We start from the raw sequence: 23519 nt of genomic DNA on the forward strand, positions 1-23519 counted from the left end.
GCTAAATCTTTCCATTTCTTAGGGAAACTGTCAAACTGTCTTTCTCTTCCCAGCTGAGTTTTCATATTTTGGCCACAAACTTGGGAATAAAAATAGCTGAATAGTTTGAATGATGCTCTCTGAGGACACAAGCATATTTCTAATTTATGTGATAAAATGGGTAAAGACTTATAGCAGCCATATATGGAAAATAATGGTGTAATGGAAAATTATGATGTGCACTGAATGATCTATTGCTGGGTAAAGCTGTAGCTCAGTTTATAGACTTAAAGCTGTATACTCTTTGAAGAGCCAGAAAAAAAGACCTGAGGCTTGCTCAGACAGTAGAGCTCAAATAGGCCATGAGATGTGAAGCACACTCTTGCAGAAAGTCAGGAAACAGAAAGCAGACAATGTCAGGATGTGAAACAAAGTCACTGTGTTTCCTTAGGTCCAGCCTGAATTGTGAAGAACAATAACTTCACAGACAGAATTAACAAAAATACCATGACTGATTTTCTTCTAATGCTAGAGTTATGCTATAATAGCCGTACTGTTAAATGCTTACAGGTGTCTTTTAGCCTATTGGAAGACTTTAGTTCTGAGATTTTAAAAATAATTGCTACCTTTTCATTTTCCATTGGTTTTTTGAAATATTTGAAATTTTCTGTTAAAAATTAGGTTCACATGAAATTCAAAGGACAGACTTCTAATCAGCTGAATAGAAAGGCAAGACTGAATATCCTGATCAATTGTATCATTCACACCCCATTTAATATCTGCCACTACAAATTGCAGTCTTAGACTAGCAGCCCTACAGCAATATTTGAAACTTCCATTAGACAGCTTTATACTTTGCTTTATACTATACTTTATACAGGCCTGATACATTTTGCTGTGCTATTTTTAAGTCAGCTTAGAATTTTATCTACAATGCAGAATACTAACAATCTCCCTGAACTGTCTGCTGTAGATTGAAGTTTTTAGTTCAACTTGGGAAGCGATCAGATAAACATAAAATGAATAACCTGTTAGAGCTCCTGTTTCCCCTTTTCTTGTTCTTAGTTTGAGAGAGGATTTTGAGCATACGATTACTGTTAGCAGGGTACTGTAGCTGATAGACATTTGACAGAAATACCTCACTGGACACAAAAGTGCTTCTTGTTTCTGACCTAGCATCTGCAGTAAGTGGCACACAAGAACGTACGAAATGTCTCGATGAGTCAGACCACAATCACCCAGCCCTGTGTTCTGCCTCTGACAGGGGCAGGGGATGCTCTCGGGGACAGCATATGACCCTGACCAAAATCTGGAGTCCATTTTCTTTGTACTTTCCAGAATCCACAGGGGTAGAATGAGGCACGTTAGAGGGCACGTTGCTGCCCAGCCCTTTAGCAAATGTTTTCCAAACCCGCCACGTTTTGCCCAATGTTAGGAAATCCTTCTGGAGTTCCTTGCTATCAGTACAGCATCTGAATACCTGGAAGAGCTTATTTTCTGCAGTCTTGAAGATTTCTCTGTTCACTCTCTTCTCTGGGTCACTAATGGTGATGTTGAATAAAAGTTGGTCCCTGGTATACCCTGCTACTGACTTCTTTCCTACCAAGGCTTATTCCTGGCTTCCAATCTTTTAATCTGCTTTCAGTCCATAGAAGAACGTTTCCCCCAGTACTATGTCAACCTGTTTGCTTCTGGCTTCTTGTAACGCCTTTGTTAATGATACCATATTCCTCAGTCTGTCCATGCTCACGCAGAACACGTGCCATAGCGTTTCATTTTTCATTCAGACTCCTCGCAGATTCTGTTACGCCTTCTGCACCTGGAATGGTGGCAGCCGTCCCGCCTCAAGACCCCTTGTGCCAGACAACCTGACATACGATCTGCTGAGCCTCTCCTCCGAGCCCAGAAAGTGAAGAACAGGAGAGAGGCTGTGTTTTGCCCTGCAGCCCGTGAGAGCCTTTTCATAGAGCTCCATGCTTAAAGCAGATCCGTTAGCAGGTCTGCAATGGCTTTGTACCACAAACTCCCTTCCCATTATACAGCCAGATTGGCACCATTACTGCGTAGGGTCGCCTGCCTTTCCACGCTGCGCAGAAGGCCTGTAATACCTATAAAGGGGAAGGAGGGAAGAGCTGTCCTTTCAGAGCCTTGCTCCACACAGCGCAGGTGTTCTCTGGAGCTGCAGGCAGGCAGGGGACCTGCTCTTGGTCTTCTGTACCTCAGCTCTTCTTCAGCACAGATTCATCCCCAGGCAATCGTCCCCTCTCAGAGCTGCACCATTCTACACTATATTAATTAGGCATCTGTAAAGTCACAAGACCAAATGGATACAGTCACTAGCGCCCAGCACCTCCATAATCCACAGCTCTCGTTCTACTTACAGAAGGCTTCTCAGCCCTTGTTTACCTCTGATGATTGATAGTAAAAAATCACCTCTTAACAGCTGTCGGATACTTTGATCCAGTCAAGGCAAATTAGATAAACTGGCATAAAGCAATATAACAGTAATTTATTCTTGTCACTAAGACCAAGAAGTTACCCCAACATGTTATTTAACTCTGTAACTACTTATCAGTGGATCCAAAATGCTTTGAACAAAGTGACTCTAAAGAAGAAAAAGAGAAAGTGACCAAAATCAGAGGCTACATCAAACATAGGCGAGATTTAACACAATTATACAAAAAATAACAACAGTCTAATGAACAGTATCTGGTTAAGAAAACTGTAGCCAGTTCAAAAATCAGTTTTAATAGGTAGGTGTAATGATGTCAAACCTACCATAAAATAGGCTATCCCACTGTATGTCACAGCTGGTTGTAGTCTCTTAAGAGTAACCCTTACTAATTGATGTGATGGACTGTGGCTGACAGCTTATTTTTATACCCCTCACACTAATATCTTCATGCCTCTGTTAAAATTACACTGAAGACTAGTGTGCTTTGACATTAACAGGGACTGTTACATTGATTTCTCAGAAAGGTTGTTCAGGCCTTTACTTCTCAAAGAATTATCATCCATAGTTGCAACAGGTTTGGGGTTTTGTTTTGGTTTTTTTTTTTTTAAAGAAGTCAATGGCATGGTACTGTATCTAACATAGACAGCAACTTCTCTGTTCATTTTAGGTATAGAGGGTTACTCTGTATTTTATGTGTTTTCTTTTAAACAGATTCATTAAAAACACCTGAAATGGATTATGACCAGGTTAATGGATCAAGTCATGGAAAGACAATATACTCTCAAATACAGGGATGAAAAGAAGGACAAGGGGACAACAAGAAGAGTTGTCATCACCCCTTGTCAGTTGTGACTTTTCTCCATGGTCATTGCCTCTGGAGTGTGCACTAACTGCAGTGATTCATGCACCATACTGGGCTTCCATAGGTAATTTGGGGATGGACTGTATGAACAAATAGTATAAACTATGTTCTGTTATAACAGAAAATCAAGATGTTACTCAGATTTGATAAACTTTTGAATAAATACCATGTCACCCATATGGACACACTCTACATACTGCTTAAGCAAGTTTTACAATCACACATGGAAAACTCTACCAGCCAGTAGTTCAAAGACAGTGCTCTCAGGGGAAAATACACAGGAGTGACTACAAGGAGGTTCTGTTCAGGGCAGTATTACGGCAAGAACTGTGCTAGAAAGATATTTTATTTAAATCGTGAGTTTTGAAATAGATCAGAGAGTGAATTTTATATGTCAGGTGGATTCATTATCTAATACAAGATACTTTGCAGATTGTTTAAGCTTATGTTCCTATGTACAGCTGTGAAAGCAATACAATAAAGACTGACCTTTTCCATGAAAAAGTTAAGCAGTCGTGTTGGAGTTGTTCTTTTTCAATTTGAACAAAAAATAATTGAAATATGCTTTCCAGGAAATTCCAGTTTTCCTACAGGTACCTGCAAGTAGTTGCAGATTGTTGAGATGGCCAGCATGTAGGAAACCCTTCTCATGAACAACTACTAAAAAAAATCAGACCTGAACTGAAACACCAGGAACTGCACACTGTGGTGGGGGGTGGGGGGAACCCCCATGCTATTGAGGACAGGTATTGTACTGGTTTTGTCTTATTACAGTTTTTAGAAAAGTCTGATTTTTGTAACTGTGCAGTCGTTAAGCCAAGTTGATGTATCAAGAGCATTTCAGATAAAGCAGAATTGAAAAGATTTCTCCTGAACTCTCTCTATGCATTATGTCTGTCCTCTGCAGTCTGTGTCTTTACCATCTGCTCCCAGCTCAGGCTTTCAGATCCAGACAGATGGTGTCATGAGTCTCTTGACAGCCGGTATGAGGGAACAAGAGGGTGATGCTTTAGATCCCCCTTGAAACAACGACAAAGAAACTTGCGTATCAAAAGTCTTTTTTCCCGATACTCTCAGTGTGTTGGACTCAAATGGCATTTTTTTAACTCATAGTGCGTAGAAATTAGCTCTCAGTCCCCAAAATTCTGTGCCCCAAATGTAATTCTCAGCTGCTCCTGCAAGAGATGAAGGACTGTCATTGAACTAAGTAGCTTTTCTCTAAGATAAGTTCCATCAGATACAGTTTGGGGCCTTAAAACACTGACAAGTGCTTTGTTCCATACAATCCCTGGCCTGCAATTCAGGGATGAAGTCACTTAGGGCACAATATTCTAACACATAAAGACACATTTAGGGAACTAAATCCCCATTTAGGCACCTATATAAAGAATAGCCAATTTTAAAAACTTCCGTTCACATGCCCATTTGGCACTAATACAAGAAAGGCTGAATTTTGCTACTGAAGGCATCATTCCTACTGCCTATATAATTAGAAATTCATAGTTCACAGAGGTGGCTTACACTAATTTTTCAGGGTCACATGCATGCCATTCTAAGAAATGGTTCAGTTTGTTATTATAGGTACTTATTGCAGTATCTACTAGTTTGTAATCATTTCCCTGCAGTGGGTTATGCCACACGATGCACAGATCAAGCAATACAAATTCCACCAAGTAATTAACTTTGGAGATTGTGAAACTTGGATCAAGATTTTTGTTTTCTCAGAACAGCTTAGCTTCATACATTAAAAGGATGGGGAGAGTACTCAAATTACAGGATCTGACTACCATCGTAACACAAGCCTAGCATTTTAACAAGGCTTCTTTGACAACAAAAAAAAGAGCATGGGCATAAAGAGAGTAGCATTTTTCTCACCCTAAAAGATTTTTAGAACACAGATTTGATCAGAACAGCTTTTTTAGGTAGCCAGTGAATTCACTCCTCTATACACAAGACACTCATTTGACAAAAGCATTCTGGATGAGCTTTGTGCCACAAGAATATCCAGACTTTGAACCTTGATTAATTTTAGAACTTTCAACTGCAAAAAGTCTGAAAGGATGAAAAAAACTTGCTGCTGTTAGCAGGCAGCTTCAGTCAGCACTTTTATATCTTCTAATTCTGGACTTACAGTCTGTCAGTTGGCATTGCAAGATCCCATTGCCTGTTAAAGGATTATTTCTCTATTTCCAGACCACTGAACTGGTTAGTGCCAGCAGGACCAACCTGTCTCCCTCACACACAGTGCTTTCCATTAACCTACAATACGAAGCCCTGAGCATGTCACTATGTTAGAAGCCACCAGTGGTTTCATAGTGTCCCCAAGAGAAAAATAAAAATAATTTTCAACAGGTACTACAAGCTACTGTAAAAAGGAATAGTCACTTTTATTAATACTTTAAAAAAGATGTATAAAGACAACCAAAACACTGTATCACAATTTACAGTCTGTACATTATAAACATACATCTCCCACTAACTCATAGAACAGCAGTACATCCAATGTGATTTTATCAGTCCAGACAGGGTCCTGTAACATTCAGCTGCCTGTGTAATATTTAGCACATTCTCAGATTCAGTCAGAGTGAAGTGTAGCTGCAGAATATATCCCTACAGGGGCATCTGTCATCCAAAGCTTAGTTAAGGGAAGCCAAGAAAAATACCACTTTCTAGTTACAATCATATTCTCCATAGAGTTTTTCCACCTTGCTCTCTTGTACTCTTTCCTTCATGTACTATGTCTGGTTCCCTGCCCTCCTTTGATTAACAGAAACAAAAAAACAGACCTTCCTTCCTTCTTTCTTTAATTTGTCCACCCTCCATCCCTGCTGTCAAGATTCTGCAGGTACTGACACTTTAGCAGAGTAGTGTAATTTTCTGGAAAGTACATAAAGATTGTGGTTTTGAACTATTTAAATTGGGGACTTTTTTAGAACCAAATAACAGAGTATTTGAGAGATTAGTTGAGAGATTCTAGTTTGCATAGATCCTTGGGTCAGTATTGTCAGTGCTTCCTAGCTGAAGAGATTTCAAGGAGGCTGTTGAGCTAACCCTGAGCTAACCATGAAGTAGAGACCTCCCTTCCCAATTTGTGGCATATTGAATATTCCTAGCTTTTTCCATCCCTTTTTGTTTTTCTGTCTCCAGACTCTAACTGGACAGGGAGCTAGAATGCTAGTCCTGACAACTGTCTCTGTACAATTATAAGTTGTCTCCATGTTCAGAGAGCTAAAATAAAAGAAAAGAAAAAAGAAGACAATTGGTTTGCCATCGCAGTCAGCAGGACCAGTATTTGGCCCACATATCACTGAGACCAGCAGCACAGAGACATGATAACACTTTGAAATATGTTACTGTCTGTCATTGCCTAGTTAGTCATAACTCTGTAAAAGAAAGCCACGTAAACCACACACAGTAGTGATTTCACTGTCAAGTATAAAATCGATGCTTGTACATTTATGCTGCCACCTGCAAGTGAGAAACTAAATCCCAATCTAGGTATATGAATTTAAAGTTCTCGTTTGAGGCAGACTAAAAACCTTTGAAGATTGTCACTGTGAGGATTTTTGTGCAAATAGCAAAAGCTATTTGTATGCTTTTGGATTTCTGCAATAATGTCAGAAAAATCCTTAATAGTTTTCCAGTTTTAATTCCTTTCTTTTTACTTCTTTTTTTCCCATTGTTTTGAAGGACTCTATAACAAGAGAGTGATAGAAAATATCTTTGTATCCCTTAAGACAGCATTGGTGATTAGCAACAAGAAAAAAGCTACTTCTAGATTCTTGTGGATAATCTTACAATAACAGACTGTTTTCTAAGACTGATCATTCTTATTTATGCTCCTGAATCTAATGCTTCAAATCAGTTCAGACAGACAGGTGAAACTGGTAACTTTGAGCTTTGGAAGTCCAAAATCATCAAACGGAATTTGATTGCAGTTACCACTGGCACCATGAAACAATTAGATTTGATCTGTCACTATTTCAGACGTTGCAGGTCCAGCAGCTTGCAGACTACTCTCTGATGAATCGATGATGGAATTTTATACTATCAGTATCCTGGTGATTCCTGGTCATGTTTAATGGTGATCACAACATCCAGATGCTCTTTTCATCTTTGAAATTTGATGTCACTTAACTCTTCATGACTTTAGTAGAAACACAACGGGGTCTCTGAATAGCATTTTAAGTGACCTTTAAAAACTGTGAACTCCATCATTCACCCACTTCAAGCATCACTCAAGAAGCTTAAATGTCACTTTTCATTTTGCCACTATCATGAAAGTCAGCCACTGATTCATAAAGCAGCAAGAAGATAGGAAAACACAGATGACACTTTGCCCTCTTCTTTATGTTACCTGTGAAATAATGAAAACAGAATATTAGATATATGCCTATCAGCCTAATCACCATTAACATCACCAAACCCATGTATTTGATGTGCTTTGAAAACAGACAACAGTGACTGGTAGATGCTGGATGTTTCAAGCTTGGGAGACAGGATCCAGACTTCCTGCTGCTACTTATCCTCAGTGCTAATGAAGAAGAAAGTTTTCTCACATACTCAGATACTATACTAATGTGGTAACTGGTGCCAAAGGCATGCGCTACAAACATGAGAGAACAGCAGTGGAGGGAGATGCAAGGGGGTGTTTATGCAGAGCTGCGTTAAACACATCTTTTGCTTGGTGTGAAAGCTGACGCAGTGTCCAAGAATCACCGACTTTTACAGAGCGGAGCTCTCTACCACTGACCGCCATTGCTCTGTGTCCAGAGGAAAACTGAGGTCATTTGGGAGCTGACCTACATGTTCAGAGACTCTTATTGTATGCTCCACTTGAATGACAGACACAGGAGGTTAGAGGAAACTTTGCTTTTGTAAGGTTTCCTGGCAGTGTTGATATCCCTAATGTCTTCCTTCCCAAGCAGGTATGGTTGTTCAACAAGACAAAGAGTTAGTTGTACTGTAGGCTATTAAGCATCACTACAATTTTTCACTGCTGCTGTACAAAGCTAGTCTGTGGAGCTGGTATGGCACCTGAGTCTTCCACAACCTGTAGCCTGATCAGTGCCATACATACAGCCCAGTCAACATCTGGTGATTAGGGCACCAAGTGCAAGAGTCACGCAAAAGCTTGGCTCACTGCATGGTTTAGTGAGCCATTGGCAACTGCAGCCATTGCCAGGACCATTCAAGCCACAGCTCAAGCAGCTGGCGTCACTCTGCAATGTGTTTTTGCCATCTGAAAGAAAGCTGGAGGGCATCTGGTGTCTGGTTTGCCTCTGGCTTCTCATTCTTCACTGGGATCATTTCACTGATGCATCCTGCGTAATTTTTCTTAAGAGGAAGCACATGGCAGAAAACGGGGAGCAGAATCCTACACAAAACCCTAACTTCCCATGCCTGCTGCAGCAACTTCAGTCCAGGAGCGTCAAGGCAGTCAGATCCTGGTGATCATCAGCAAACTGTTAGAAAATTGCTAACGATGTTATTATTTCAAGGATTCTTGAAACTGTGTGGGCAGAATCAATGAAGTAGAAGTGGCTGCCAGTGGCTAAACCACCCAAAACAGACGGAGAACAAGAAAGGTAGGAACCAATGATTTGCTCCGAGTACAGTATAGGCACAGCTTCATAGTGAGACAAGCAGCTGTTGAGGATCTGTATTAAGCAAAGGAAAAGTGAAAGGACTTACTAAAAATCAACACAAAACAATCTCTAAGGAGTACAGAACTCATCTATTGCGCATGAGAAGTACATAGAGCTATTTAGTTTTCCGCAACAGAAAAGAGAAGGTAAACAGGCCAGCTGCCAGTCACTGAACTGGGCTGAACTAGAAGTCCTAGAAGTCCATTCTTGTTGATGCAGCTCTTGCAGTCTGCTAGGGCTGGTGCCAGGGAGATGGGGGATGCAAGGTGAGTGGGGGGGAAAGGGGGCCTGATGTGATAGCGATCTGTGCCACTCCAGGGCAGCATCTCTTTACTTAGCCATGTATGCGTTGATGCTGTTACTGTGCCTGCTGCCAGTGAAACCAGAATCAACAGCTGCCACAGAAACAACTCTTGTTGTCTCAGGGAGCCAGGGTTTATGTTACCTTTATGGGATCATCTGAATCTACACACTGATCCTAGAGTCCAGCTGCTGAAGGTGTTCAAGAACTCCATAGGGAATGGTGGGATTCCACATCCTGTAAGGGCAAATTCAGAAAGGAAAGAGATTTTGAGAAGCATAATTTGCTTCACAGTTTTTTTGGTGTGTTTGGTATGCTTGTGTTTTGTTTTGTTTTGTTTTTTTAAAGTTGCCTTTCCCTTTTGAATATCATTCTACAAAAGTATTTAAGCTATGGAACAAATGAAAATGCATATTCATTTAGAAGAAAACAGTTCGCTCCTCCATAACCTGGCTGACTCTCATTGCAGGACACACTTACAGTCCCATCTCCATAACTGTTCTTTAGATTTCTGTCAAACTCCCTTCCCCTCAATGTGTACTGGCAGCTTCAGTCTACCCTCTAATGATGGCTGCTCATTGTTTATCCTTCAAATACAAGTCCTGCAGCACTGAGTAGGTCAGCTACTCTGGGAAGGTAGAAGATTAACAAAGGGAGGCTCAATTTAAACTATGCTTAAAGCAGGACAAGCTTGCTTGCCTGTGATGACTGGGAATTAATGCAACTGAAACCGGAGACAAAATTTTTAACATTTCTGTGACTGCTTTTGTATCTTGGTGATGTCTTTTTTTTGCCTCTTATAAATCTGACAAATGCAGAACACAGCTTTAACATTAATTCTAACCCAATTTACAGAACGAATATACAGCAAACAGTGTATCAAGAGACTTACACTAAGTTCTTTATATGGGGACATTTTCGTAGGCTGTCAGTCAGCTGCTGGGCTCCAACACCAGTTATTTTGTTATACTGAACACTGAGGAAAAAAAAAACTTTGTTAATCCAGATCACATCATGTAGTGGTGTAATCAAACATTTCATTCAAAATAAAAACTACTATACGAGCTTATCTGCAGATGGGGGAAGAAAGAAAAAGAAAAAAACCCCCAATAGATCCTTGATTCAAAAAACCTGTAATAAAATACTCAAAAGGTCAAATGGGAACTTCATTAAGTTAGTTCATCTGAGGGATTCCTTATTCTATGTACCTGAGGTCCTTCTCCAACTCCCCATGACCCTGTTCTCCCATGTTAAAACCAATTTTTCAGTTTTTATGGTGAACTGCTCCTTAATCATTTCTAACCACCGACTATCTGGACTCTGCAATAGCACATTTTCCCTGTGAAATTTCCCTGAAATTTTCTTTCTCAATTTCTGTCTCCTCTACCCTGAGCACAGAAGATTTGAATTTTCAGTATCCAAGCAAGTAAGCTTTCGTGGGCCCTGTCAAAAGATTTCATACTCACTCTAGCACTCTTAAAGATGCCATCGCAGGAAGAACTTTCGCAAGATTTTCTGCTCCAAAATCACAAATGCTATTATTGTATAAGCTGCAGAGAACCAAACCGATATAGTCACAGTTGAATAATGGATAATGTAAACAGATTATACATTAGATCAAAGAATTTCCGATATGGTTGATACACCTTACCTTCCAATTTATCCTTATCTATTTGCATCCTAATCTATTTATTAATTTTTAAAACACAGTTTCATATTTTCTGTATCAAGTAAGGCAAATGGCCACACCCCTTCTTCAGCTAGCACAACTACAGCAAAAATAGGTCTAGATTCTTAATGATTAATTAGAGCATTTCTGTCTACATTAGATCAAATTAAAAGCCCACAAGAAAATGAAGCTCAAAGATTTGGGGCACAGCATTCAAAAGATTTCCACATGAGCAAATTATTCCAGAATTGCACACCGCGGTTTCTTGCATTCCCTACTGAGACACTTCATTCAGGCCTATGCCAGACATCTAATGAAGTGGGATGGACCATTGGTCCCGTATCAGCAAACACACACCACCTTGTTGCTGGCTTAGGGCTTAGCACTGCACTTAGCAAGCTCCACATAAGCTTGCAGTAGGTCATGGCCCTGGGTCTACACTTGTACAGGGTATTATTCATAAGTGGGTATTATGGATTGGATTTAAAAATCAGTACAGTCCTCATTATATTCCTGAGATATCCTTCTGTATGTCTACACCGGGTCATACATTTCTTTCCTCTTCTCTCTAAAGGCTTTACGCAAGAATGAAGTCAAAATCTTGGCTGCTGCACAGTGGACATATTTGTTCCATGTTTGGTAATTTCTCACAAAGATAGCAAGGTATGTTGTATAAAACAACTGAACAGGATATAACTACTTACCTTAGTGTCTTTAACGAAGACAAGAAAGGAAGAGCTGTAGCTAGCTTCTCCGCACCCACATCTGTTATCTTATTCTGTGATAAGCTATAGCAAGTGAGATCGCTTTGTCAGTTGAGCACATTTATTCTAATTTATTACAATGTGGGGAAAATTAATTTTTGATGTCTTTTTTGTATAACTTGGACAGTCTGTTTAGACCAAATGCAGGGAAAAATACAAATTACAACCCTTGAAGGGAAATGAGGAATTGCCAGAGGAGTAACTTATTTCTCTAATGAACGTACAGATTAAGTATGTCCATAGACTCATTGGCCTTCCATGCCCATGGGTTAGTTGTGCCCATAATTAACACACAGTCCCTTAAGGCTCTAGGTTTAATCTATTACTTTTCAAAATTTCCCAGAACTGTTTATCTTGCACTTACTTTAATGTTTCCAGTGATTTCAGGGTTGGAAAGACTTCAGATAGACTCTCTGCTCCTTCATCTCCTATGCCATTTTCACTCAGAGCATCAAGGCTGGGTGACAACAAAGAGAGAATTAGCTTCCCTTTTAATCTAAATTTTTGTGGTTTATTCACCTCAGAGACCACTCTATGTATCTTGAGAAGCTCCTTCTCTGCAGTAGCCTCAATCAGCATCACACAAATTATAGCTTCTCTAATAAGCAGCTTTCTGCTTCCCAAATTTACAGCCTAAGGATTTTTTTTTTCCTAGTTGAATGGCTTGACCCATTTCCTTTGATATGCAAGATTATTAAAATGGTTATGAAATAGCTGTGTTCCAGCTATGCTGAAATGAGATTTCCTGTGCACACAGATATACAGAACGGGCAAATTGAGCAGATGCTGTAAATCCCTGCCTGAACAGCTCCTTCTCCAGATAGGGAGTATTAGAAATTAAGTTTTTCCTCATTCAGGTATCCAGATAGTCCCAATTTTAGATACTGGATCCCCTTCTAATCTGACAGACAACACTGGGATATATCAAACTCATTCCAATTTTAGAGCTTTATTATTTTCCAAAAATATCATGAAAAGGCCAGATACAATATGGACAAATGGCCAATGGGCTGAGCCAGTAAGGCCAAAGGCCCTCTCAAAACCCAGTAATCTTCCCACACAGATGATGGCAGAATATTGACTATTGTTGCTACCATTGTTTCTAGTGTAAAGAAGCTTAAAATTCAGAGACAGCTGGTTTGTCATGGATACAAGAGAATAAATAGTAACTGGAGGTCTTAAAACTCTATTTCTAATACTGCTCCTGCTAAAGGAAGGGACAAAGACTGTGTGAAAATATGTGGGCAGAACAAAACCAGATACTAGATGAGTACGGCTTTTTTATATCTTTTATATGAATCAAATCCACAAAGCTCAATCTCTTACAAGTTCTACCAGAAGTTCAGGATGTTTGTTGACACCGGCACAAATACTAAAGGTAACCCCCAAATTTAACACTGCTTCTGGTTCAGGAGGGAGACTGTTCTCTCCCGGGGCAGACACGACTGTGAGTCCCTCAGAAACCTCACCATGAGGGAGCCTGGGACTCGGGCATGTTATGGAGCTTGAATGAAGAAATAAGTAATGTGCAGGCAGTGTTGATCAGTGCTGTGGCAGGAAGGGGCAGCACTCAGTGGGGCTCTGTACTAAACCTTTCTCACAAGCTTTTAACCACTGAGGAACATATGGGTAAGTTCGACTGGTATCAAACAAACCACTACCAAGTGTCTTAAAGGAGGATGAAGAGCGCTAGCTTTTAGTCTGCTGTTATATTCTCTGAATGTTTTTGTTGTTCAGTTTGTTCATCAAAGCAAGTAGTCTTGTTGGCAAATAAAATGTTTCTTGAGTACACGAGGTCCTCCATCATCAAGGGCTGCTGAGGAGCAACATTAGCAAAGTTAGTCTTCAGCATTACTCACTCTAAATGCTGAAGTGATGGAAATGCTGCAAGAATTTCCACGAGTTTTAGGAATCCCTGAAGGCCACATACTGGACCCAGCCTGGAAGAAAATAAATACAGACATGCAGCAGTTTTTTAACATGCTAAGAAACAGCAAAAGTTACGAATTTTTAAGTTCTTGCCCTGCAGCCCCAAATGCAAGCTAGTTTACGCTCCTCAGAAGCAGCCATTCCCTACAATCTGCAGCAAGGATGTCTGCTTTGAAGCCTCCACATGAGGACCCCGCAAGGCTAAAGTCAGACAGAGCAGAGCTGCTTGCACAGAAGCAGCGGTACAAGCATTTGCCACTTTGTTGTTACTCTTTACAAGACTCATTTCACTTGTTTTAGATTCCTGTATTTCTGTTCTTTTTCTATTTTTTTCAGGTTTTTCATTTTAAGTATTATAATCTTGATAACTGAGATGAAAAAAATACTTCCCCCCCTCCCCCCACTACTGGCAATTCAGACTAACTTAAGATCAACATTTCACTGCAGCATAAAGCGTAAATTGAACTTTAATATTCCAGCTACAAGGATTTGTCCCTCAGACGCTAACCTCTGATTAGGAGTTTCCCTGGTATCAGAAGAACTTCAGCCTAGTTAAAGGGGTCAGAATTTTAACCAAGAATTTAAAATAAAGGGAAAGTAGGAGAGGAAACGAGAAGAGAAAGCAGCATAAAATCAGAAGTGAGGCCAAGCATAGCAGTTCTAGACTAGGTCAGATGTGAAGAGCAGGAAACAGATGAAGACCTGATAAGAGTTCTCCATCGCACTGGTGCAATTTCTGCCCAAACTAATTCACATGCTATGGCAGCATATTTTAAGCAATAGAATAGCCTTGGAGGCTGCTTACAGTTTGTGGGAAAAAAGCAACTTTGCTACACCTAATTTTTAAAGTCAGTGTTTCCAAGTCAATCTTCCTTCTTCCAGGGAAATGGTGCTAAATATTTTATTTGTGAGGCATTCTCTGACCTTATTCTCTCATGGCCTAAGCTCTGATAGGGGAGAAAATTACATCAGAAGACTCAGATAGAAAAGTTGAGCATTTCTGGGGAGAAAATATTTCCGAGGTAGTTGGATCACCATCAAGATATTTTATACCCTATGGCACAAGATCTACATCTGGTGATAAGGAGCTAACCTGCAATATAATCAAACAAAATTGATAGAACCATGTTGATCTGTATCACTGCAGGAGCCAGAAATGATGTTTTTTGAGTTTTGGCCATAACTTAATAAATCTAGTTGAGAAAAGCAAAGTAGCAATAAATGGGGTTCACTTAATGCTTTACCATAACCTAACTATATCCATGACTCTTCTCAGTCTTAAATGTAATCATGTATCAACCAACAGAGAGGAATATCACTTACGCGAATTCTAGCTTTCTGAGGTTTTTGATGGCAGGAATTTCATAGCTGCTGCAACCAGATGCATCTTGCACACTAAATAAATCACAGCAGAAACAAGAGTATGATAAATATTTTAGCAACCAAAACAGTGCTTTAAAAATAATTTCTTAGTAAACTTTTACAGGAAATAAACCACTGCTGCATTAACTGAGGAAGCAGGAAACTTCAGAATAACTTCTGCTCCAACCTTTCTTCACTCAATTCATTTCAACCTGATAATTGCCTTTCATAGTGCAGTCGTTTGTTCTTTTTCCAATGAAACTGAAAAGTACATTCTTCTAAATCAACTATTTTCTGTCAAACATGAAACTTATTTTGTGTATATTTTAATCAAAATACTCTGCCCGTGTTAAAATGGAAGTAACTATTTTTATTTAAAAAACCCCGACCAAAATACTTTATTTATGCATGCTCTTAATTGCAACCAATCCCCTAGCCACATCATGAGCAGGGATGAAACACAGGGTTTATAAATCACATAACGCAAGTTTTTACCTCCTGAGCTAAAGGACTGACTCGGGTCCTTTGTGACCAGTACAAAACAAGCCTTCATTTATGGCCCAGGTGCTACGGGGCCCAAGTTATGTAACTGAAAGCAATTGGAAGATGGCACACTCGGAGATTAAAAAGAAATCTGAAGAAAAAAAATGACAGCTGGCTTTTTTATTGGCAGTTTTGATAAATATTCTCCATGGTGCTGTCATTTCTCCTCCCTGCCATGACAACCACCACACATCAGGTTAGGAGAACACTCTGAGACAATACAAGAGCTTGCACTGCCTAGTTACTTCTTTGGACAAGCAGAGGAGTCCATTCTCCAGCACTGTCAGTGAACACCCGTTTTCCTAAATCACTAGTATATTAAGAGGACTTTTGATCATAAATGAGCCTACCAATTGATCATCTTCTCCTGCATCTCTACAAGGTCTGAAAGGTCAGTGATGTCCTTCATTGTCTTTGCCTTAAAGGGATCAAGAACAAATTTCTCTATTGATGCTCTCAGCAGTTCATAGTCTTTTGTCTGTTCTAAAGATTTCCAGAGCTTGACCGTATCACTGAGGGAGGCCCTGTGAAGTGACAAAACATGTGAAATCAACATATCAACAGATATGACTGCTGTTGTTGCATGAAAGTGTCATCTGCATGCAGTCCTATGAATGACATTACTATCTACAAAAAATGACCAACCTGAATGATGCCACATTCTTTAGGCCAGCCAAGTCTTTTAGCCCTTGCATGTCAATGCTGCTGTTTCGCAAATCCAAGGAAAACTCTTTTCTTGACTTTTTTAAAATAGAGTGTAGTACATGGACATCAGGTGGTGTAAGAACTACGCCCAGAAAAGACAGGTCTGGCTTAAGCCTTAAGGCCACATGCTGCAAAAGATAATTGCTTTGTGTTTCATAAATACAATGTAAAAGCTCAAGTAACCTCTCCGGACAGAGCTCATTTATCTGCAGCCTTCTAATATATTTCAAAAGTGTTTTCTGCTTCTTGGTTGATTGTTTTACATCCTTATTTGAAAGGGAACAGAAGTAGGGATCATCCTGGAGGAACAACAATCCAGCCAAAAATCGAGGTACTAAATCTAACCAGTTATAAGGTTTTTTCTTCTTGGATGGAAAAGACAGGTACTTTGTTAGACTCTTATCCTTGATCTCTTCTGCTAACATAAGGTGAAGTGCACCCAAGAAATTCTGAATGACAAAATCAGAGAATGTGCTCCCAAATTCCTCTTCTCCACTATCTGAATGTCTGGGGAATGCAAATGGCAGGAAAAATCCATATTTCAGAGCAAACTCTTTAACTTCCTTAGAAGGAAAAAGATCACTTTTCATGGCACTTTGGTGCTTTTCTCCAAGATACCAGGCTATACGGGCTAGCGTAGCAAGACTCTCTTGATTTTGCATGGCTGTAACATCTGTTTGCATAGGTATTATCTTTTGCTGAACAAATTTCAGGAAGACTGTAGTAAGAGTTGAAGGAAGGCTTTCGTCTCCCATTTCAAGTACTGTCTCACAGAGAAAACAAACAAATCTACACATAACAGGGCTGTAACAATGACTGAACAAGTACTCACACTCTTTGATTAACTTCAGTGCATTATCACAGTAGGGTAATCCTTCGAAGTATTTGGTTATGTACAATTCTCTCTGCTGAGGGGAAAATCCTACTATTTCAATAGTCTTATCCACTTTGGACACATACTGGTACACCTTGTCCTTTGGTCTTGCTGTAAGTAATAAAGTACAACCATTGAGTATCTTTTTTTGGATGAGTCCTGAAAGCAGCTCCTTTATACTGCACAAGTCTTTTTCAGGCTGGCTGGCCGAGCAACGAGGAGAATTCTCATGATCATGCAACCCTTCAAAACCATCAAAAACTAGAAGGACTTTAGCAGGATTTTGCAATATATACTCAAAGATCTCTTTGCTTCCCTCTTGAGGTTTTATAAAAAATTCAAGAAGCAGATCCTTCAGGCTGTATCGCTTCTCAGGCAAGCTTATTTGTTTGCAGTCAAACCAAAATACAAATTCAAATTGAGGAAACTCTCCATTGGACCAGTCCTGGCAGATCTTCTGAACAAGAATGGTTTTGCCCATTCCTGCTTTTCCCAGCACCACAATCACTTTAGTGTCTAAGTCTTTACCTCCCAGGATTTGAAATATTTGGCTTCTTTTAAGGACTGCCTTTTCCTTCCCTTGCAGACTGCAAGTTACCAGCTCCTTTTCCATTGCTTTTACACTATTCTTCCCAGTCTTGGTTTCAATTTGGCTTTGAACAAGTGTCCCATCAATAAACAGGTGATCAAGAGTTACTTCACGCTCCATGGCCACAGATTTGCACACGTCTTGGAAATAATCCTTAAGCGATGTACAGAAAGCTTCCACTGGCTCTAGAGAAATAAAAAGCACACACAAACTGAAGAAACCAGTCCACAAATTACAACATTGCTTCATGGTGGTTTAAGTACATAATTGTAATATGGTCAAAATACATCAGTTCCCATAAAGCATGTAGGTCTGGATTTATCCCATGCAACTACAGGTGCTTAAATTAGGAGTGCAGGCACAATAGACATTTTTAGACCTATGAACTGAATAATTTTGGAGGTATCTACACATATGATAAAACCGACTAAGTACACTGACCTTCTAAGTAGGTACTACAGCCAGATAACTAAAGGTAGATAAGTCTAACATCTTAAAAACAGGAATCATGCTCAGACACTCAGAACAGCTTCACAAGTTTTTGAATGACAACTGCTACAACAAGTAGCTTTTCTGGATGGAAAGAAACAGAAAAATTAGCCAAAAAACACTGGAAGTTTTTAAGTTCAAGAGATCTAAACTCACTTGGTCTTTTGAATGGTTCTTCAGAAGGAATTATGGGAACTTGGACTTCTTTGAACATTTCCAAACCTGAAGAAACAAAACAACATATTTGAGGAAGACACCCAGATAGTCATCAGTTCAGCTTTACTAATTTTAACAATAAGACTAATGCTATTTTTCAAGTTCATTGCAACATATATTATGTATCATCCAGAGAAAGAGATATTTTATTTTACAAGGGAAAGGAAAAAAATCCTCACAAAAGTATAATACAGCTGACATGAACTGTTGCAGGCAGTATGACACCAAAACAGATGACAGCTGTTCTGACAGTTGTATGAAGCAGAAGACCTATCACAGCAAGGTGACATCCACCGTTCTTTTCAAATATCACTGTTTTGCATAAATTCATGTTCACACATAGGACATCTTTATTTCACCAAAAGCAATAGCTTCCTTTTGTTACTCTGCACCTTGCAACCAAACATTAAGGATGAAAGTCACAGAGAAGGGACTATTGGTAACAGAATTTACCCATTACTGTTCCTGACAAAGTACTGTCACTGTCCAATTTTCTTTCTTTTTGCCTGTTTTCAAACTACTGCAGACTTTTGCCCTTGGTCAGATGAGCAGTGTCTGCCATACAAAGCAATGGGGAATTTTTCAGAGAAAGCGTATTTTCTACAGACTGGTAATGACAGAGTATCAGTTTTGACAAAACTTTTGGTACGAAAAGCTTTGCAGACACAGGACAGAATTTAAATTGACTGTAACAAACCCAACCTCGTAGTAACCACATTCAGCAGAGATGTGGAAAAAAACCCCAAAACAAAACAGGTTAATCTCCCTAGATTTGTACAAATGTATTTATTACCATAATATTTGGTTCATCTTGATGTAGAATGTGGTTAAAAAATTACAAATCTTAAAGTTTCAGAGATCTGGAAATCAATTCCTAGCCTGCATGCCAGCAACAGATGGAATGGTTAGAGTTGAGTTGCTTCTAGCATGGAAGCACCCATAGACTTCTAATAAGCAAGTCTTCCTCCAGTGAAAGAATACACTTGCTACAGAGATAGTTCTCCTCCTTGTAGAAGAAAAAACAACTTAAAATATTGAATAAAGAGGGGACATGCCTGTTTTCAGACAAGTGTCTAGTTTTGGTTTACTATTTATTTTATTAAATAAAAACAACAGAATGGAAAACCAAGAAAAGCTGTAATGAGACATTTAGATGGGAAGCAGCATTGGTCAAATCAATCAGGTGTTAATGATTTTTAAAAAAGGAAAAGAGACTGGCTTGGTAGCTTATGTGCTGATTTTTCTGCTACATTTGGAATTCTGAGGTTTGTGACATACTCACATAAGTTGTGCTGCTGTAAATCAGTTGGAATTATTAGTATTGTGTATTCACATAAACAGTATATATAATTTACAAATACCTCCCCAAACCTAGGGGTATTTGCCTAATAATCCCCACTTGAAAATTTTGCTATTTTGGGTAGTTAGCCACCAGAGGGCAACAAAACACTTATACTAAGCTGCAAGCAGCTGTAATCACCAGGGTACACAGATATCAGAAACTAAATAACCACTGAAATCAAACTCCACGTTCGAACAGCTCTCTGAGGGCTGGAAGAAAAGTGTCTGAGGAACCACAGGTGGGTCTGTTATACCCTGACCAACGCTCTGATTTCTTTATAAGCCTTTCTGTATATTAGGCTTCTGTATTGTTTAGTTAAATAACTTGTCATCATTTTGGTTTTGGGGCTTCCATGTGAGCTGACTGCAGTCTGGCTTCCAGCACCAAGCATTTAAGATGCTCAGGCCATGCCAGTACCAGTGCAACTTCCACTTCTGATGGTGCTCAAGCACACTGGGCTTTTGTGTTGTTTTAACTAGACAAGAAGACTTCTTCCAGAAACTGGACTTCATAGCAAACACAGCGGATTAGCTGCTAATACATAGCTGAACCTGTAGCTCTACACCACCTTATCTGCTCTGTATTTTGGACTAGACTAAGCAGCCAGTGATCAATACAAAGACGGAAATGCCATTAATTTTTATTTTCCTTAATAAGGTCAATATGAGTAAAGCCTGGAGGGGAGCATTGTCTTTGGGTAGAAGCAATATGCTCCCTCTCCCAATCCAAAGTACTGTATATATAAAAATTCTTTTTCTACTTACCACATAAACTAACTGGAAAACTTGGGGATATCAGCGTTTCCATGGAAGAAGTCAGCACTGACAAGAAAAAAATGACAGTTTTCAGCCTATCATAGCTATCAGTAACTGAAATGAGGGAATTTAGTACTTTATTGACAGCATTGATTTTCCAGTACTTTCTGCCTATTTATGTGGATAAAAGGTTATTGCTCTTACCTGGATATATTATAACATCAGATGTGCCATTTCCAAGAACAAGTATCTGCTGAGGAGGATCTGCAAAGCCTGTATTCTCTTGGTTCCCTTTCACGCCAACAGGTAGGCACTCTGGAATCAAAGGTGCTGAAGATTCTGAAATGAGTGCAGAATAATGCCTCTTCTGTTTTTAAAGTCTCCTGATTTCTAAAGGTTTCTAAGAAAGAAAAAGCTTTCTAAAAGTTACTTATCCTTTCTGGCAGCTTCTGGGCAAATATTCCCAGTAGACAGTTTATGAACCACAATTCATAGGATCACATGAGGTCCATAGAATCCATTAAACAAAAACTCTTAAAAGGTACAATGAATGTGAAATACAAGGGATTACCCAGCTTTTAGTGACTACTGGTTTTCAATAGTCTAAAGAGAAATTCTGTTAACATAAGGAAAAGTGCTTAAGGCAAAGTCTGTAAATGTATGGACCAGAGATCCAGAAGAGAGAAAATGTGTAAACATTATGCATCTGAATTAATTTTACCATCCTTTGCACTACATCTTTCCCACATAATTGCACATCATGCAGCTTGTACAAGCAGCTAGCAAGCATCCTCCCTCTGAACCCACACTGGGAAATTTTTTTGATGATGCAGTGCTTGCAATTTAATCAGCCATAGCTCTGAGTTTCTGTAGGTGTGACAGAATTTCTTCTGCTACTTTGTGCTGTTTCAGCTAGCATCAGATACTTCAAGATTTCTAACTTATCCGCTGCTTTTTGGTTCCTTTCCAGCATAGAAACACCTTTAACAGCGAAAGGTGTTGAACTGTGTCTTTGTCATTAGCACTTGCCAGTGTACCATGAGCACCCTCTGCTACACAACATGATCAAGGCAATGTGGCTACACAGCCCATCACTTCGATTAGTACTCAGTTTTTGCGAACAAAACTCCAACCTAGATTTTGCTCTACTATTGTGAATACAATTATCCCGCAGTCCTTTACAGCTCTGGATGAAAAAGAAATTGGAACTAAACCAAAGTTTATTAATGAAAATTTTTGTTATTTCCTATTCTTAAGACAAGTAAGTAATTATTTAGACTAGCATATAGTAAGTAACTCTGTTCTCTTATTTATTAACCTGCACTTCACCAATTAAATAAAAGACTCATTCTATTTCATTAGGGGTAATACACTTTTAATTTCCCTTGAATATTTTTCATTCTTTTAGTAGTGCCACACTTTCAAGTGCTTGATTGAAACAGCTGCCATACTTGTTTTCCCTGCCATTGTTCATGGTCAATGACCAGATTTATAAGAGAGTTTTCCCCTTGTATAAATCAACCTGTGTACAGGTGCACACCTATAGCTGTACTGTACATACCAGGAATTATGAAACTTCTTTCCAATGCATTGGTAGCAGGAACAGAAAAGGACATGTGCTGCTTAGTTAGTGAGGTGAAGCTGGCTGGATAGCTGTTGAGAGGCATAGCTAAGAAACTGCCATTCCCTGCAGACACTGCAGGGACTTCCACTTGAAAAAAAAAGCAAAACAAAAGAAGAAAGTTATTTCACTGCTAGAAGTTAAGGCAGCCAAAGAACAGGTCTCAATAGATAGCATAAACCACTTGATTCTGATCAGTTGTGTTTTGATTTTCCAAAAGCAAGAACAATTCACAATAGCTTTCTGAAATTTACTCAGATCTCAAAAATGTAAAATGTATTTATGAAATTCTGTAGTAGATCACTTTTTTCCAGTAGTTCACTCTTCATTTTCTTTTTCTTCATCTTTCCTGGACTGTCTTCTTTCTAGAAACCTTCAGATGTGTTTAGATGTAGATGATCTTACATATGGATGATTGACAGATAAGACATAACAAGGTCTTACATTGTTTCCCAAGCATGGTTTGTTACCTTAATATTGCACAAGATTAGAGAGGCCCAAGTACAATAAACTGAGGACCTTGACTTTCTACTTAGACACTACAGTGCTTGTAAGGATAACTAGTCTGTGTTAAGAGGGTTTCCCAAAGAAGTCACAAACACCCAAGTTTTAAAAGACGCAACTTGCCTGCAGCACTTGTTTTTTTCAAGAAGAGGACAAATGAGGAGGGAAACTCATGTGCATTGTATGATTTCATCTGCTTATTGAAACCAAGTAAGTAAGATACACTTGCTTAATTTGAACTAGTCTGCTGGTTTCCTTGATTTTGCCACACCCTTATTCTCAGAGTTGGTTTTGCTTTTCTTTCCCCCTCCTGTCTAGCAGCAACAATTAAGTCTCTATTTCATTGCTTTCCATGGTCTAATGTTTTATCAGGAGCTACAAATCTGTGTAGGTTTTGTGCCACTATAGGTACACTGTCATCTGGAATGCAAGCTCTTTAGGGTGGGATGTGTCTACATTGTTTATCAGGAACTGATGTATTATTTTGTTATAGGAATTTTTCATTTTTACTGTGGTATAAAAACAGACTTTTAAAAGTGTTTTTCAGCTTGTGTGTAAATCAGCATGTGAAATTCCCGCATAATTTCCTATCCAAGGATTGTCGCGTTGCTACAGTCAGATAAGATCAGGTACTGTTATAGCTAGCCACAAAGAACTGGGCAAATCTTAGGTTTGATTTCATTCAATTCCTTTGAAAGAATCTCACCCTTGGCTTAGCACTCTGAACTTTAGTACACATTGTCCTCTTTACTGTAGATGGTCTTACACTTCTGAAGAGCTGATGCATTTGCCATTGCGGGATCATACTGTGACACTCCTTTTATGACAGGTTAAATAAATTCCTGATTTTGTTGTGTAGCTCATCTTTCTGTCAATTAGACTTTTTTGTACCCAGTACTTATACTGCCTTAT

General features: G+C 39.2%; 1 protein-coding gene across 6 annotated transcripts in view; it reads right to left on the reverse strand.

The window, feature by feature from the left end:
- Positions 1 to 5954: 5954 nt before the first annotated feature.
- Positions 5955 to 23519, reverse strand: part of CIITA (class II major histocompatibility complex transactivator) — a 31294-nt gene continuing 13729 nt past the window's right edge. For 4 of the 6 annotated variants that reach the window (XM_052773155.1, XM_052773157.1, XM_052773156.1 and 1 more), the window contains 14 exons: positions 22044 to 22193; positions 20687 to 20821; positions 20492 to 20548; positions 18326 to 18391; positions 16158 to 17865; positions 15863 to 16036; positions 14931 to 15002; positions 13538 to 13618; positions 12043 to 12135; positions 11619 to 11702; positions 10712 to 10795; positions 10138 to 10221; positions 9390 to 9482; positions 5955 to 7653 (listed from right to left, as the gene is read on the reverse strand). In XM_052773155.1, coding sequence (XP_052629115.1) covers positions 9410 to 9482; positions 10138 to 10221; positions 10712 to 10795; positions 11619 to 11702; positions 12043 to 12135; positions 13538 to 13618; positions 14931 to 15002; positions 15863 to 16036; positions 16158 to 17865; positions 18326 to 18391; positions 20492 to 20548; positions 20687 to 20821; positions 22044 to 22193 — 2861 coding nt within the window. In that variant the 3' untranslated portion in view covers positions 5955 to 7653; positions 9390 to 9409. The remainder of the gene's footprint in view (positions 7654 to 9389; positions 9483 to 10137; positions 10222 to 10711; positions 10796 to 11618; positions 11703 to 12042; positions 12136 to 13537; positions 13619 to 14930; positions 15003 to 15862; positions 16037 to 16157; positions 17866 to 18325; positions 18392 to 20491; positions 20549 to 20686; positions 20822 to 22043; positions 22194 to 23519) is intronic. The other 2 variants (XM_052773159.1, XM_052773158.1) reach the window with 2 other exon arrangements.

This window comes from Harpia harpyja, chromosome 21 (genome assembly GCF_026419915.1).
Source record: "Harpia harpyja isolate bHarHar1 chromosome 21, bHarHar1 primary haplotype, whole genome shotgun sequence".
Taxonomy (NCBI): Eukaryota; Metazoa; Chordata; class Aves; order Accipitriformes; family Accipitridae; genus Harpia; species Harpia harpyja.